The 15,376-nt window shown below is 34.9% G+C and overlaps 1 protein-coding gene across 1 annotated transcript in view; it reads right to left on the bottom strand.

The window, feature by feature from the left end:
• Nucleotides 1-8,959: 8,959 nt before the first annotated feature.
• LOC117102253 (transient receptor potential cation channel subfamily V member 5-like) overlaps nucleotides 8,960-15,376 on the bottom strand; it is an 11,453-nt gene continuing 5,036 nt past the window's right edge. The window contains exons 6-13 of the mRNA XM_033242475.1: nucleotides 14,972-15,079; nucleotides 13,962-14,066; nucleotides 13,067-13,221; nucleotides 12,846-12,955; nucleotides 12,176-12,330; nucleotides 11,359-11,475; nucleotides 10,741-10,896; nucleotides 8,960-9,637 (exon numbers count right to left, since the gene is read on the bottom strand). Of these exons, the coding sequence (XP_033098366.1) occupies nucleotides 9,398-9,637; nucleotides 10,741-10,896; nucleotides 11,359-11,475; nucleotides 12,176-12,330; nucleotides 12,846-12,955; nucleotides 13,067-13,221; nucleotides 13,962-14,066; nucleotides 14,972-15,079 (1,146 nt within the window). The 3' untranslated portion in view covers nucleotides 8,960-9,397. The remainder of the gene's footprint in view (nucleotides 9,638-10,740; nucleotides 10,897-11,358; nucleotides 11,476-12,175; nucleotides 12,331-12,845; nucleotides 12,956-13,066; nucleotides 13,222-13,961; nucleotides 14,067-14,971; nucleotides 15,080-15,376) is intronic.

Below are 15,376 nucleotides of genomic sequence, written 5' to 3'. Positions count from 1 at the left end.
CCTCCTCTCATCCTCCCCTCATCCCCTATCAGATTTCCGACGCTGGCGCCGCCACTGCTCAGCTTTAACACTCAGACCTAACCAAGTACACTATTACGTACTAAGCGTGAGACAATACTCACGCTTAACTCTCAAAACACCCCATTGAAAATAAGTTGTTTCTTTTCAACTTTATGGGTTATGGTATCCTGGTTTCATACGTGTTTTTAATGTTCAGATGGGTTTTTTTTATCTGTATTTTTATTTTGTATAATTGGAAACCGAACCGTAAAATAAAAACAAATCAAATCAAACTCTTGCGAACCAAATCCTCTCGCATAATGTCTCTGTCTCAATAAAAATTATTGTAGGCCTATTTTGTAGCTCTATCACTAAACATGCACCAACTTCATATTTTATTATCGAACTAACTGCTCTAAACTGTGAATGTCTTTTCTAACAAGCAATGTCAGACGAGATCCAAGAATCAATGTTGCCACATGTGCACCCTGTACCGTGATAGGCTCGCGGAGGTCTAAACGTGTATTTAAGTCAATTAAAACAAAATCAAACAAACAAAAACAAACAAAACAAAACGCAGATTTGTTACGGAACCGAATTTTGGTTACAAAAGTAATACCCTCGAAAGAAAACGCGTTTCTGAGCAGCAGGACATCTTTCCGGGTCTCACGCCCGAAAATTCGTCAATTCGAATCTGTCTCTGGCGTTGCCATTGGCAGCGATGCAAACATAAAAAATAGGCCTATGGGCGGGCTCCCCTATATTGTCACCCTGTTCACTTTTTCAATAAGTGCAGTGTTGTCTGGTTTGCGAGACGCAATGATGACGAGCAACAGATCCGGCTATTGACCAATTGTTAATATTTATATTTTTATTGTTTTCGATTTATTATCATTCATTAAGCGACATAATAAAAATATAAAAATAGAGGTGTTTTTTTTTTTTTTTTATGTAATCAGGGCAATACCATTTTAGAGAGGGGAAGTTTATGCCAACGTATTAGACTTATAGAAGCATGACTGAATGTAAGCATTATACCTATTATAGTAAATCCAAGGCTTAGGCACCTATCATAAAATAAACAAGTTGTTTGACAGAGTTCGTGACTTATATTATAAGATCTAACGATATTGATAAGCCCTAATTGCTTTTAGCTGACGACAAAAGAATTTTCATATTTCGTTCTCAATCACTGGAGAGCATATTACAACTAGTTTCAAAGAAACCGTAGTCAGTTTTAATCAACAAATCCAAGAGGTCTTTAATGCATATGTTGATTCGGATTGTTAGTTTAAAGTTCAATTTTATGTACGTATCCGTCCACCTGAGCAAATAGGCATACATTAATGCCGAAGTGGATGCTAGTATTAATTGATAGAGAAGATAGCAGTCGGTAGCTGCGTTTCCAATGACGACGTTAACGCGATGCACGGTGTAAACGGACGGACTCGTTAGATGCGGAAATACGCCGCCGAAAGCAAAGACTTCAAAATACGGCCTTCCGTACAGGATTTCAGCGATATTTTATCGACTATGCATCCAAATGATAAATCCATTACCAATTATAGTTTATGGAAGGAGAAGCCATCGAATACCGACCAGTCGAGTGCGTTTCCACCAATACAGGCTAGGTACATGCTCCAAAATGGTTACCGACATAAAGTCCATGAACTGACATCATCGACAAAAAAGCTATATAGGTCTACGCGGAGTTTGTCGTCCCCGGAGCTTGGCAATAGTCATCTAACATCAAGGCAGCGAACTCCAAATACATTTAAATTTGTTAACAATAATGTGATATTGTCAGAAGAGCAGAGATTTGATGAATATTCACATCGGTTACCGTCGGCAACAAGTTCCTTTTCTACATCTTCAAAAGTGGTTGAAAATGACAGATTTCGACGGGCATCCTTTCCGAGTGACAAAAATCCATTACATATACAACATAACGGTAAATCTTTTGTATTTACTAACAGCAATAGGCCTGTACATAAACCGCAGACAGTAGCACTAACGGATCGCAGTGTTTTTCGAAATCAATCGCGCCAAAAGCAGTTTTTAACTGAGAGTTTGCACCCAAGGGACAACCAAAAGTCAAAACATTCTAAGAAAGGACTAGGAATGATTTCAGATAGATGTATTTTAGCATTGGATAATAAGGATAATAATAATATACGTGGGTATGGACATAGCTCACAAAATGTTGGGTCCTGTAGGAGAATGGTCATTAATTGCAGACGAACAAGTGAACCTTACGAGGCTAAAAGCCATGTCACGTCTGGTGATGAGACGAGTTGTAGACCTAACACTCGATCAAATCATCAAAATTATTATGTTTCCAATATTGATGATCAAAGAACTAGTGAAATTGTTGATAAATCTACGAAACCCGCTATGGAAATTCAACCAATTATGAATGATAAGCGTAACCATAGAAACATGGAAAATGATTCGGAGCATTGTAAACTTAGTTTTCATGTTTTCGATAGTGAGAGTAACGAACGCTCAGCAAGGACAACAGATTCACTGGTGCCACAAGAACAGGTTAATGATCAATTTACAGTACCGACAGTGGAAAATCTGGAAAAAAGACATTTAAAACAGGATGATTTGTGGGATAAAAGCACACGGATTATGGAATGGATCCTAGATGACAAGGCGCATAGACAACTGGTCCAGGAAAACCACAGGCCACTCGGTATGGAAGATGGTATCGGTACTGGAGGTACTGTTGCAAATGGCGAGGACATGAATACGTTCCGTCCACACCAACTTAGTAAGGAGATCATCGAGGAGCAAGAACCAATCCATGATGATGGACGACGAGGACCTCTCTTATAACACGTCATATTGTGAACATGGGCGGACTAGCTAGTACCGGTCCAGTGGCGCTGGGACCACGGGGAGCTCAATTATTATAAAATATTTTTTTTATATATATAGGACAGCTTGGTGATAATATAACGTGACGGTACATGGCAGGTTTTATGTGTAGGCCCTATTTGGCCTTAATTATCATCGATCTACGTTACATTTATTAGCACATTTATGTTGCCAATTATTTATAACCAATGATCATTTATCGGTCAAGCATGCTTACACTTAGAAAATGCTTGGCGAAAGGCGGCACTCTTCTTCACTCACATTCAACAAAATAATTGAAATAAATTGGTTTAAATTTCTTTTGAAAATCACTAGTCTCGATAATTGGGTCGCAGTGTAGGCAACGGCGTTCACAACCATGACAACCTTAGAGCAGGGAGTTTGCTAAGAGCTATTTAACGGTTATAATCTAATCTTGGTACTTGTAAAACAGAAGCGCAGACGCCAAGTTAAACAAACTACAAACATTGTGTCGTTGTAGTGCATAGGCCTACCGTTTATTTTAGATTTTCGAGCAGTAAATGGTTTTGAAGTGCTCTCATCAGTTATCGAAAAAGTCGAACATTTTGAGTATTCTATTGTGATGTGCACGTTTACACCAGGAGATCTTTCCATAAATCACTTATCACATTATATGCTATCTTGTTAATTGATACCGTATGATAACGGGACATCATTTTACGGTCATAAGGACTATTGTATCGGTGGCGGTACGGTGCCAATGGATGTCCAAGGGGAACATAATCCCCGTCGGTGAACCCATGAACCGCACCTTATCCTCGTTGGAGATGAAGTGAATTTTTCGTCGGGGAACACTGCTTTAAAAAAAAAAAATTTTTTAGTCCGAATGCCACCGAAAATCTTGAGATGGGATGGATTTGGCTCTGTCCGACCTCGTAGGGGACCGAGATAAGTTCGCATTCAAAAAGTTGCAAGTATAAAATCCACCATGCAGTCATCATGTTTTCTTCGTTGCTTTACTAAATAGTGACAGTGAAAGACATGAAAAATAATCGACATTTTTTTTTCACTTTTATAGGACAGTTTTTATTTTTTGTTTCAGGACCGTAACGATTGACCTATGCAACACCATGTAGGCCTACCAAATATAAAAACAATAACTCATTTATTTCTGCTACTCATCAGTGAAGTGTACAATTATTATTAGACCTACTTGCTTGTGATCTTGATAATCGATTGACTTGTTTCATACATTTAGACATCCAAATGCGAATATATATTGCTGTCTTGTCAGTTAGGTAAAATGGTCATTAAGGTACACCCAGAAGCATTGAAGGCGACCAATAATTTTTCCAAATACTGTAGTGTGCGAGTTCACGGATCTATTAAAATGGGGCCGAGAGCTTATACCGTTCCATAAGGGCGAGTAACTAGAGAAGGTGTCTTACTCAAGGCATGGGGGGATCAAGGGTAGAAATATCGGCATTATTTGCAGATATCGAACAGCTTCGAAGCTAAAACCGACCGCGAGTGGAGCGTTTTTAAGACAGCGATTATAAAGTGTATTTTAACGATTATAGGATTACTGTCACTTATTGATTTTTTTTTAAATTTAAAGTTTAGGCCTACATTTAGTTGGCAGTCACTGTTTTATTTTGTTACGTTGCCCAAAATGTAAGAATGAAATGAAATAAAAATTAAGTTGTCTTAATTCAGAATCGGATCATGAGTTGTTTGATAATTTAAATAAATATATATTTAAAACATGCTCTTTCAAACGATGTATTCATAATAAGTATAACACACATAATATAATCTTACAAAAAAACAGTTCTTCATTATTATATTCGTTCTCGACAACCAGATATAGCGACATGGGGCAGAGTAAACAAACTGATTTCGCGTATCGCCCAATTCACATAACAGTAGCTCGTTTAAACATGGTTTAGAGTTGTTTACTCAGAGGGTAGAAAGCGTTTAGCTAGTCAACGTAACAATGTGTCTTCATAATGGTCAAATGAACCGGATCGATATTCGGCTTAAGTGGACATCAATCAATCGATTTGAAACCTTTACCCCCTAGCTTTCCTAAATGTTTCGTTAACATTTTCACGAGCAATGTAATTTCTGACGAGCAAAAAAATATTCTGAATCTGATTCCATCCATGTGTAACTACAAAGTAATGATTATTTGCTAGATTGGGGTTATTGCTAGATTGTATTTAAAGCGACAAAACAAGAATACAATGGCAGTACAGCAATTATGTTAATATTATCAAAGCTAGAATAGTATTAATAAAATGAAAATAAACTATAGAATAGATAAAGATAAATATATCAAAACATTTTAACATCATACTAAAGGTACTTACATAACTTCACACGATAATAAAACAATGAGTAAAATTAGAAATCCATTGGCAAGAACGAATATTGCAGATAAAAGAAAACATTCTATAGAGAGGTTTCGCAAGCTAATGATAATGAATACGGTTACGTCATAATAAAATATAATATATAATATATATAAAATATATATAAAATATATTATATAAGATACAAATATTATATAAAATATATACATATATCAAAACATGTTAACATCATACTAAATGTACTTACATAACTTCACATGATAAAATAACAATGAGCAAAATTAGTTGGCAAGGAAGAATATTGCAGATAAAAGAAACATTCTATAATAGGGAGGTTTTGTAAGCTAACGATAATGAATATGGTTAAGTTATAATTGTTTAAGTCAATCCATACAATAGCATATTTGTCACAACATTGGCAATCCATGACTTAAAATAAATCGACATCACATGCAGCTCGTATATGTATTGTGAATGTAGGCACGACTGAAGATGACGTATTCATATCCGTAAGGTTGCAAAATCTCTGTTACGCATTACTACCAGTATCAGCTGTAGTAATTATGAAAATTGAATGAAAATCCTGACACTCTATGACAAATAGCAAACAAGACAAAACTCATGTTTGTGTATCTCATTGACCTCTAACATCTGTCTCTTATACACATCTAGATGTGTATAAGAGACAGAAGTTAAACAAACACTATTCCATTGAAAGTTTGAAGTTTTTTGGAAAAGTACTCGAAATATGGCGATGTAGCATAGCTCTCAACGAATGTAGTCCTGTAAATAAATATATGTATATATATATATATTTCATTATATGTAGATTCCTATGTGTCTATATACATATTTGTATTGTATATATATATATAATGTGTGTGTGTGTGTTTATGTGTAGGTGTATGTATATGTAATTTTCCTTAATGAATAGCTTTGTTCCAATTTTAGTTCAAAATAAGGATATTTCAGTACTGTATAACATTTGATAAACAATACAATGGTAATGTGTAGCAATTATATTAAAATTATCTGTGCTTGAACAGTATTAAAAAATGAAAGTAAACAAAATAGATAATAAATAAAGATAAGTATTAATGAAAACATTTTAACATAATATATTATACTAAAGGTATAACAAGTATAAAATATGTAAAACTATACGACAGATAGCAAACAAAACGAAAATTCGTGTTTGTGTGTCTCATTGACCTGAACACCCACTATATATATTGACCTAACACCCACTATATATATTGGAACTGGACGAAAAAGAAATATTTAGTTAATTTTTATTATTTACATAATCAAAACCAAACTAGATGGCTAATTTGCCACAATTTATTTGAATTCGGTTTCAGTTCAGTTTCTTTTATTCACATCAGAAACACAACCAAGGCTGAATTATATGATATTTACAAAAAATGTAGGCTAATATTAAAACATCAATCAAACACAAGCACAAGACATGAAAAATGGAGATAAAAGTAACATCAAAATACATTAAAATTTGAAACACATACACAACAGTTTTAAAATAAATGCTTTCTAACATTTTAGATCATACATTTTTCTCAAGTGATATATATGCATGAACACTATAAACAAAAACATAAAATCTAGGCCTATACCCCTAAAGGATTTTGCAATAATTAATAAAAACATGAACTAGAGCAGTCACTCCATAGAGTGCATAACTCCACCCTGTGCCTGAATACAGTACTGTACCAACGATATGCAGGCCGTGTATGATAGACAAAACTGCAGCATGACCTCAATGAAATAATGGAATTGTCTGTCGTATTCAGGCCCAATATTTTCTTTATTGCTGAAGCATACCCAAAAAAAATATGGAATCGCCCATTATATTCATTCACATTGCGTTCTTGAGTGCTGCCTGAATATGAGGGGCGATTCCATTATTTTCATTTAAGCTCGAGGGCAAAAAATCCTTTTCTTCCAAAGTCGAATGATGTCTTTCTTTGATTATTATGTACAATTCAACTAAATCTTATAATGATCCAATGATTATTTTTTGCGTAATCTTGCTAACAGACAGCAAATACATAACATCCTTGGCGGAGGTAATAATAAACTTTAATCTTCATACAGTATGCAGAATTTGATTCTATTCAATAAATCCATTATTGACAATTCCTGTCTTGTTACTGAATGACCCCATGGTTGGGAGAACATCGGGAAAGTGTTGGGGTTCATCATCTAAAGGGACATCTGGCGTGGAGCACATTGAAGCCACTGATGGCAAATCTTCCTCAATGGTGTTAAACAATCTGCTGCCATCAAAAACCAACTGTTTGTTCTTTGAATGCTGGATCTTGGAGGCTACATACTTTGACTCAACATGACTCTGCAATAAAATGGTTAAAATTTGTGTGTCTTTGTTTTCAACTTTAAGACATAACAGTCCATTCTCATGCAGGGCTCCCAAGTCCCCCGGATTGCCATGGCGTCTCCAGGAATTTTGGTTCATCTCCTGTCTCCCGGAAATTCCACATTTTCTCTCGGAATTTGAATTTCTATTGTATTCTCCAGGATTTTAACAGATTTTCACAATTAGGGCTTATTCTAAGTGGAATTTCCCCATTCTTATGCATTAAATAAGATTTATTGAACATTCTAGGCAGCAATATGGTATTAACAGTGACCTGCCCAAGCCTGTTTGTTTTTAAATTGAACAAGTCGATGAATTTGTACGCTCATGTCTTTGTACATATGTTTTATGTAGTACACGTGTCGCAAACCTCTGTCCTGCACGACAAAATCTCCAGGAATTTGACTTTCACAAATCGGGACCCCTGTGATGTTGGTGTGCCCATTTTGTATAACAATGTTTTCATTACTAACAACATTATCTGCCAATAAAATCATTAGTATTATTTCTATACAGTATTACATTTAATTCTATATTCTATATTTTTTGTTATTACCTTACCTTTTAATAATTGATATAGTAGTAATATAATAGGTAATTATCTCTATATTTGAAAATATGCAATCATTTCGTAAATATAATTTTATTGTCAATAAAGGTGAGACCTTTTTATACCTTGCTTAGTGAGCCCGCTGCCTGCCAATATTGATGATTTTAATAAAAATAAAATTTTATCTTTGGCAAATTAATGCACCCACCGCCATAAATGTAAATTTCAGAAAAGAATAACAGTTTTTCTTTATTTTTATTACGCCTGTCGCTGCCTTTAAATCTACAAAAATAAGATTTCTTCCCAATCATATAAATTTAAAGCATTTAACCATTTTGCATTACTACACTGTTTACATTCACCAATAAAATGTTATTTTTATTTCTCATCCGTCTGGATTTTTGGCAAAACTATTTGCTAAAAAGGAAAACAAACTTATATTTTTATATTTTTTCAGTCCTCCTCAGATGACCTTTAAAAATAATAAGTTTGCAAACCAAGGTATAAAAAAAGTCTTGCTTAATTCACAAACCTCATTTTCACTTCGCATGACAATTGCCCGCTCTATATGATGCTCTATATAACCCTCTATATGACCATCACACAATGGGTTTGAATATTTCGTCTGAAGTAACCTGCGTGCACGAGTTGACAAACTTTGCTCCATCACCAAGACTATTTGAGCCCACTGCAAATACAAAAGTAAGCCACCTATTAATCATCAAAACCCTCCTCCTCTGGGGAAAAATCTTGCTCATCCCTTCTACCCCCCCAGATGTGTATAAGAGACAGGCATAACTCCACCCTGTGTCTGAATACAGTACTGTAGCAACAATATGCAGGCCGTGTATGATAGACAAAACTGCAGCATGCCCTCAATGAAATAATGGAATTGTCTGTCGTATTCAGGCACATTATTTTCTTTATTGCTGAAGCATACCCAAAAAAAATATGGAATCGCCCATTATATTCATTCACATTGCGTTCCTGAGTGCTGCCTGAATATGAGGGGCGATTCCATTATTTTCATTTAAGCTCGAGGGCAAAAAATCCTTTGAACTTTTCTTCCAAAGTTGAATGATGTCTTTCTTTGATTATTATGTACAATTTCACTAAATCTTATAATGATCCAATGATTATGTTTTGCGTAATCTTGCTAACAGACAGCAAATACATAACATCCTTGGCGGAGGTAATAATAAACTTTAATCTTCATACAGTATGCAGAATTTGATTCTATTCAATAAATCCATTATTGACAATTCCTGTCTTGTTACTGAATGACCCCATGGTTGGGAGAACATCGGGAAAGTGTTGGGGTTCATCATCTAAAGGGACATCTGGCGTGGAGCACATTGAAGCCACTGATGGCAAATCTTCCTCAATGGTGTTAAACAATCTGCTGCCATCAAAAACCAACTGTTTGTTCTTTGAATGCTGGATCTTGGAGGCTACATACTTTGACTCAACATGACTCTGCAATAAAATGGTTAAAATTTGTGTGTCTTTGTTTTCAACTTTAAGACATAACAGTCCATTCTCATGCAGGGCTCCCAAGTCCCCCGGATTGCCATGGCGTCTCCAGGAATTTTGGTTCATCTCCTGTCTCCCGGAAATTCCACATTTTCTCTCGGAATTTGAATTTCTATTGTATTCTCCAGGATTTTAACAGATTTTCACAATTAGGGCTTATTCTAAGTGGAATTTCCCCATTCTTATGCATTAAATAAGATTTACTGAACATTCTAGGCAGCAATATGGTATTAACAGTGACCTGCCCAAGCCTGTTTGTTTTTATATTGAACAAGGCGATAAATTTGTACACTCGTGTCTTTGTACATATGTTTTATGTAGTACACGTGTCGCAAACCTCTGTCCTGCACGACAAAATCTCCAGGAATTTGACTTTCACAAATCGGGACCCCTGTGATGTTGGTGTGCTCATTTTGTATAACAATGTTTTCATTACTAACAACATTATCTGCCAATAAAATCATTAGTAATATTTCTATATACAGTATTACATTTAATTCTATATTACATTTTTTTTAACCACAATATAATTTTTTTGTTATTACCTTACCTTTAAATAATTGATATAGTAGTAATATAATAGGTAATTATCTCTATGTTTGAAAATATGCAATCATTTCGTAAATATAATTTTATTGTCAATAAAGGTGAGACCTTTTTATACCTTGCTTAGCGAGCCCGCTGCCTGCAAAAATTGATGATTTTAATAAAAATAAAATGTAAATGTAAATTTCAGAAAAGAATAATAGTTTTTCTTTATTTTTATTACGCCTGTCACTGCCTTGAAATCTACAAAAATAAGATATGTATATTTCTTCCCAATCATATAAATTTAATGTATTTAACCATTGCACTACTACACTGTTTACATTCACCAATGAAATGTTATTTTTTATTTCTCATCCGTCTGGATTTTTGGCAAAACTATTTGCTAAAGAAGAAAACAAAATTATATTTTTATATTTTTTCAGTCCTCCTCAGATGACCTTTAAAAATAATAAGTTTGCAAACCAAGGTATAAAAAAAGTCTTGCCTAATTCACAAACCTCATTTTCGCTTCGCATGACAATTGCGCGCTCTATATGACGCTCTATATGGCCCTCTATATGACCATCACACAATGGGTTTGAATATTTCGTCTGAAGTAACCTGCGTGCACGGGTTGACAAACTTTGCTCCATCACCAAGACTATTTGAGCCCACTGCAAATACAAAAGTAAGCCACCTATTAATCATCAAAATCCTCCTCCTCAGGGGAAAAATCTTGCTCATCCCTTCTACCCCCACCCTCTCCCTCCCTCTTTGCGGATTCTTACTCCCCTGCTCAGTAGCTGAATATGTTCCTTCTCTGTGGCTAAACTATCTTCGTCATTCCCACTCTTAATGAATATTAATTTATCTTCCAGTTTCAGTGGCCGAAATGTTCATTATCTCTCTCTCCCCCCTTCACCAGTTGGCATTTTCCCCTTCATTGTGGCTACATTTTCCATTGCCCCTTTCTCAGCTGCTAAAACTTCCCCATCTTTGCTCATCATTTAAATAAATGTTATTCATTGTTTCTTCCCTCACTTCTATAATGCTGTACTTTTTTCCCTTACAGTAGCTACAATACCTACCCACCTCCCCCCAAATAGCTCTGTAAATAAAATGCAATTTAAACAAACCTGTCGTTGATATTCATTTTCCGCTTCATCGATCCCACTAAATGTGGATGCCATCATTGCAATCAACATATTGATCAGCAACAGAGATACAAGGACCATGTACACAGCAAATAAAAGCTGAAAGCAAACAAATACATAATAAAATTCTTTATGAATACATTAGGCAAGATTCTTTTTATTCCTTGTTTCGCATACTTATTTTTTTAAAGATCATCGGAGGAGGGCGGAATAAAAATAAAAATAAAATGTTGTTTTCTTATTTAGCAAACAGTTTTGCCAAAAACATCCAGACGGAGGAGAAAATAAAAATAAAATATTGGTGATTGTAAAATAGGATGGTTAAATGCTTCAAATTTATACAATTAGGAAGAAATATACATATCTTGTCTTTGAAGGTTTCAAGGCAGTGGAGGGCGTAATAAAAATAAAGAAAAACTTTTATATTTTTTTCTAAAATCTCCACTTTTTCGTGGTGGCTGGTGCGCTAATTGGCCAAAAATAAAATTTTAATTTTATTCGAAATTATCAATATTTGCAGTCAAAACAAGGTATAAAAATGTCTTGTATTACAAGTAAAAAAAAAACTTTGTATATATAACGTCTACAATGTTTAGAACCATGTGGAAACAACCCAGAAACGGCAAGTGTGATAATTTTACCACAAAAGTTTTGTGGTCTAGTGGCTATAATATACGCTCTTTAAGCAAAAGTTCTAGGTACGTTAAGTTTCAATATAATATAGTTATTGTCGATTTAGTTTTATAAATATTCCTATACACTACTTTTTAAATGTTCTTTTTAAATTTTGATAACTCACCTTAGCTATTATATGGTGGTTGGTTTGGTTAAACTTGTTATATATGTCATCGAACTCTCCCAGAGACATGATGAACACACCAGTTATAGATTGCAATAAGTAGTACTCTGTTTCTCCAGGTTTTGCCTTGTAACTAATAAATATGACATGCATTGCTGAAATGTAAATATGAAGCTAAGATGAATAGGCACCAGCTGGGTGTCATTAGGGGTATTAAAATGATAATGGGGAGGGGGAGCGCTGGGGAACGAAGGTGAGGTGCTTAATAATAAAGTGAGGGGGCCCTAGGCTAGCACTCTCAGACTAAGGGCGATTTGGAACAGCGGTTTTGGTTCTGCTTCTTAACCTTGAGGTGGAAGGTTCAATCCCTCTCTGTGCATTTCGTTTTGTGTCCTTAGGCAAGACACTTCGGTTGTCTCTCCACCCAGGTGCACATGTGTGTACCTGATAGGTTCAAATACAAAATGCGCTGATTACAGCTACAACATTATGAAATTCTCCCCAAGGATCTGAGTATGTGTTCCATATGCTTGATCTAATGACCGGGGGTAATAATGCCTTAAGCGCATAGAGGTCTTTACAATATGCACTCTATAAATTGACCCCCGTTTATTATTTTAAGGTGTTATGAGGCCTTAGTAAGAACAGTAAGTTATAATGAAAGTTTTACCTTGTGAGAATCCAATAACAAACACAGAATAAATGGCAAGAAACTTTAGCACGTCCCCAAACAGCATCTTGTAGAAGATGAACACAAATTTACCAATCAACGGAAAGGCCCTAAGTAAAGAAAACCGTGTTGACAATTTCTATAAAAAAATATGTACTTTTATAAATCTGCTCATTAACACAACAGCTTACTTCAATTCTTGCACCTACGTACTTACTTACCTTAGGAAAAACATAAAATAGGGAACAGTGGAAAGCACAGCTACAATCAAAAAAGCATCTTCAAAATGTGGACTGCATGGTGGGATGCGAAAAACAGAGCTCAGAAGAACCAGGAAACAGGAAAAAAGGAACAGGCAGCGTGACGGTGCTTTCATCTAAGATGTGACGGGAAAAAAAATCAATACAATTGTTTTACTGAAGAATTTTAATCAATCAGCACTTGGTAAAATTGGTTATAAATTGTTATAAACCATATTGTTCCCAATGGAATTCAAACTCGACTTTCTGATTACTGTCTGTGCACGCGTTAACCAACTGAAGGAAGAGGCCAGGATGTAAAATCCCTTCAATTTATCCATTATAATAAAGTGCTAAACAGTGAAATGAGAGCTATAAAATGGTAAAAGAATCATTTAAATCCGACATTTTGTTATGAAGTTACAGGAGTTTAAACATACAGCTGTTCAAAAAATATTAAGAAATCAGCCTTCAAAGTTAACGATTTTGGGCTTTTCTTAGGCAGAAACCATTGAATATGGGGAAAATCATAACAACATAGCATGATGTATATATATATATATATATAAAGGTTAGTTTAGCACAATAAAATAGATTTCCAAAATTTTGACATTCCAGCATGTTTTGGCCGAAACAGGATTTGTGACGAGTGACTGGTTTGGCATGTCTTTGCCACATATGCAATCAATAATAATAAATCACACAATTAATTTAGGTAGGGAAAACATATACTAATACTAGTGGTAAATAAAGTTGATACTGCATTTTTGAGAAATATAGTCAGTAGATCTTCATTGTAAAAGTGAATTAATGTATAGGTCTGATTAATGGTTTAGTTGAATTAAATCAAAATTAAATTGAATAAATGTATTATTACCAAGAATGTAACAGCATCCTTGCCATTCTGCCTAGCTTCATTCAAGCCATATATCAGGTAGAATACGCAAAATGCATACGTCATACTCTCGCAAAAAATACGCACCTAGAAAATAAGTATTTATACATTTATTTCAACAGTATATAAAGAAGTTAACAGTTACTGATAGGCTGATATTCAGGGCCTACTAAATATACACAGACAGTTTTTTAATCACAATAGCACTTTTGTCAGACATCATCTGTAACTAGGTCCGAAAGGGCCCCAGTTCAAGAATAACAGCCACGCCCTTTGATGTGATAGGGGAATTCCCTGATCAGATTCTTAGAATATTCATCATAAGGATTGCTTCTTTTACCCCCTACTTTTAAAGGCCTACTGTAGGTTAGTAATAAATACTAATGATAAATGGATTCATAATAATTTTATGTGGACATATTTGGTCTCAGCAGTTATTCTAAACTAATCAGGAAAATTGATGGCATGTAAAATTAAACAATTGCAGTGGCAGATCAGGGAATTCGAAATAGAGGGGCCAGAGAGGGATTTTCACAGGTGAAAGGATGAAGACCACCTCAGTTGGGGCTGAGATAAGAAAATTTATGATTATAGCACTTCCAGATTGCTGGAAATGGCACTCTCAGACTTTAAAATAATGAATAGAATTTCCTTTTTCCCCCGTTTTCTAATAATTTTGATAAAATGGGGGGGGGGGTTGGGCTGGCTGGAGCACCCTTATACACCACTTAATTGAAATCACCACAGTAATCAATAACTACTCCTCTAAAAACCGAATATTATTGAGGCCATTTTCTTCTTCATAATTAAGTTGGAAATTATTTAAATTATTATTTTTAGGTCTATTTATGAATGGCCCCTAACAGCCCTGGGCCCCAGTGCTTTGCACTGCCCGTAGCTACACCACTGATCTGTATCATTACCATCACATAATGGCTTCTAAGGGTATTATTTTTCAATTCTGAGTTGAGGAGTACCGTATCTTTACTCACAATGTCCTCTGTTGTATCCGTGTAATGTATATAACAGTAATTTTCCACAGTTTCATTTTTTAAAATTCCATCACTATCAATGATTTCTTCCAAATAAGCCTTTCGATCCTGCATAAAAATCAGCAAAATATAAATTATAAATTGTTTATGGCTACTATTCACTTTAGTGTATGTTAGCAGTACTATCACAAGGCTGTAACAAGGATTATTAAAGGGGGAAATATATGAGAACGGGGGTTCTAGGGAGTGTATAGGCTCTCAACCTAGACCCCTGGTGGGGGATCATCATTTTTTTAAATTATATATTTAATTCATTTCAGTATATGTGGCAAAGACAAGCCAAACCAGTCACTCGTCGCAAAAATTAATTTTTAGTTATTAATACAGGGTTAAACAGTATAATAA

This window comes from Anneissia japonica, unplaced genomic scaffold, assembly GCF_011630105.1.
Source record: "Anneissia japonica isolate Jap-2015-1 unplaced genomic scaffold, ASM1163010v1 scaffold165_len1371125_cov188, whole genome shotgun sequence".
Taxonomy (NCBI): domain Eukaryota; kingdom Metazoa; phylum Echinodermata; class Crinoidea; order Comatulida; family Comatulidae; genus Anneissia; species Anneissia japonica.
The sequence above is the reverse complement of the archived record's forward strand: the minus strand, read 5'-3'. Positions and strand labels throughout refer to the sequence as shown.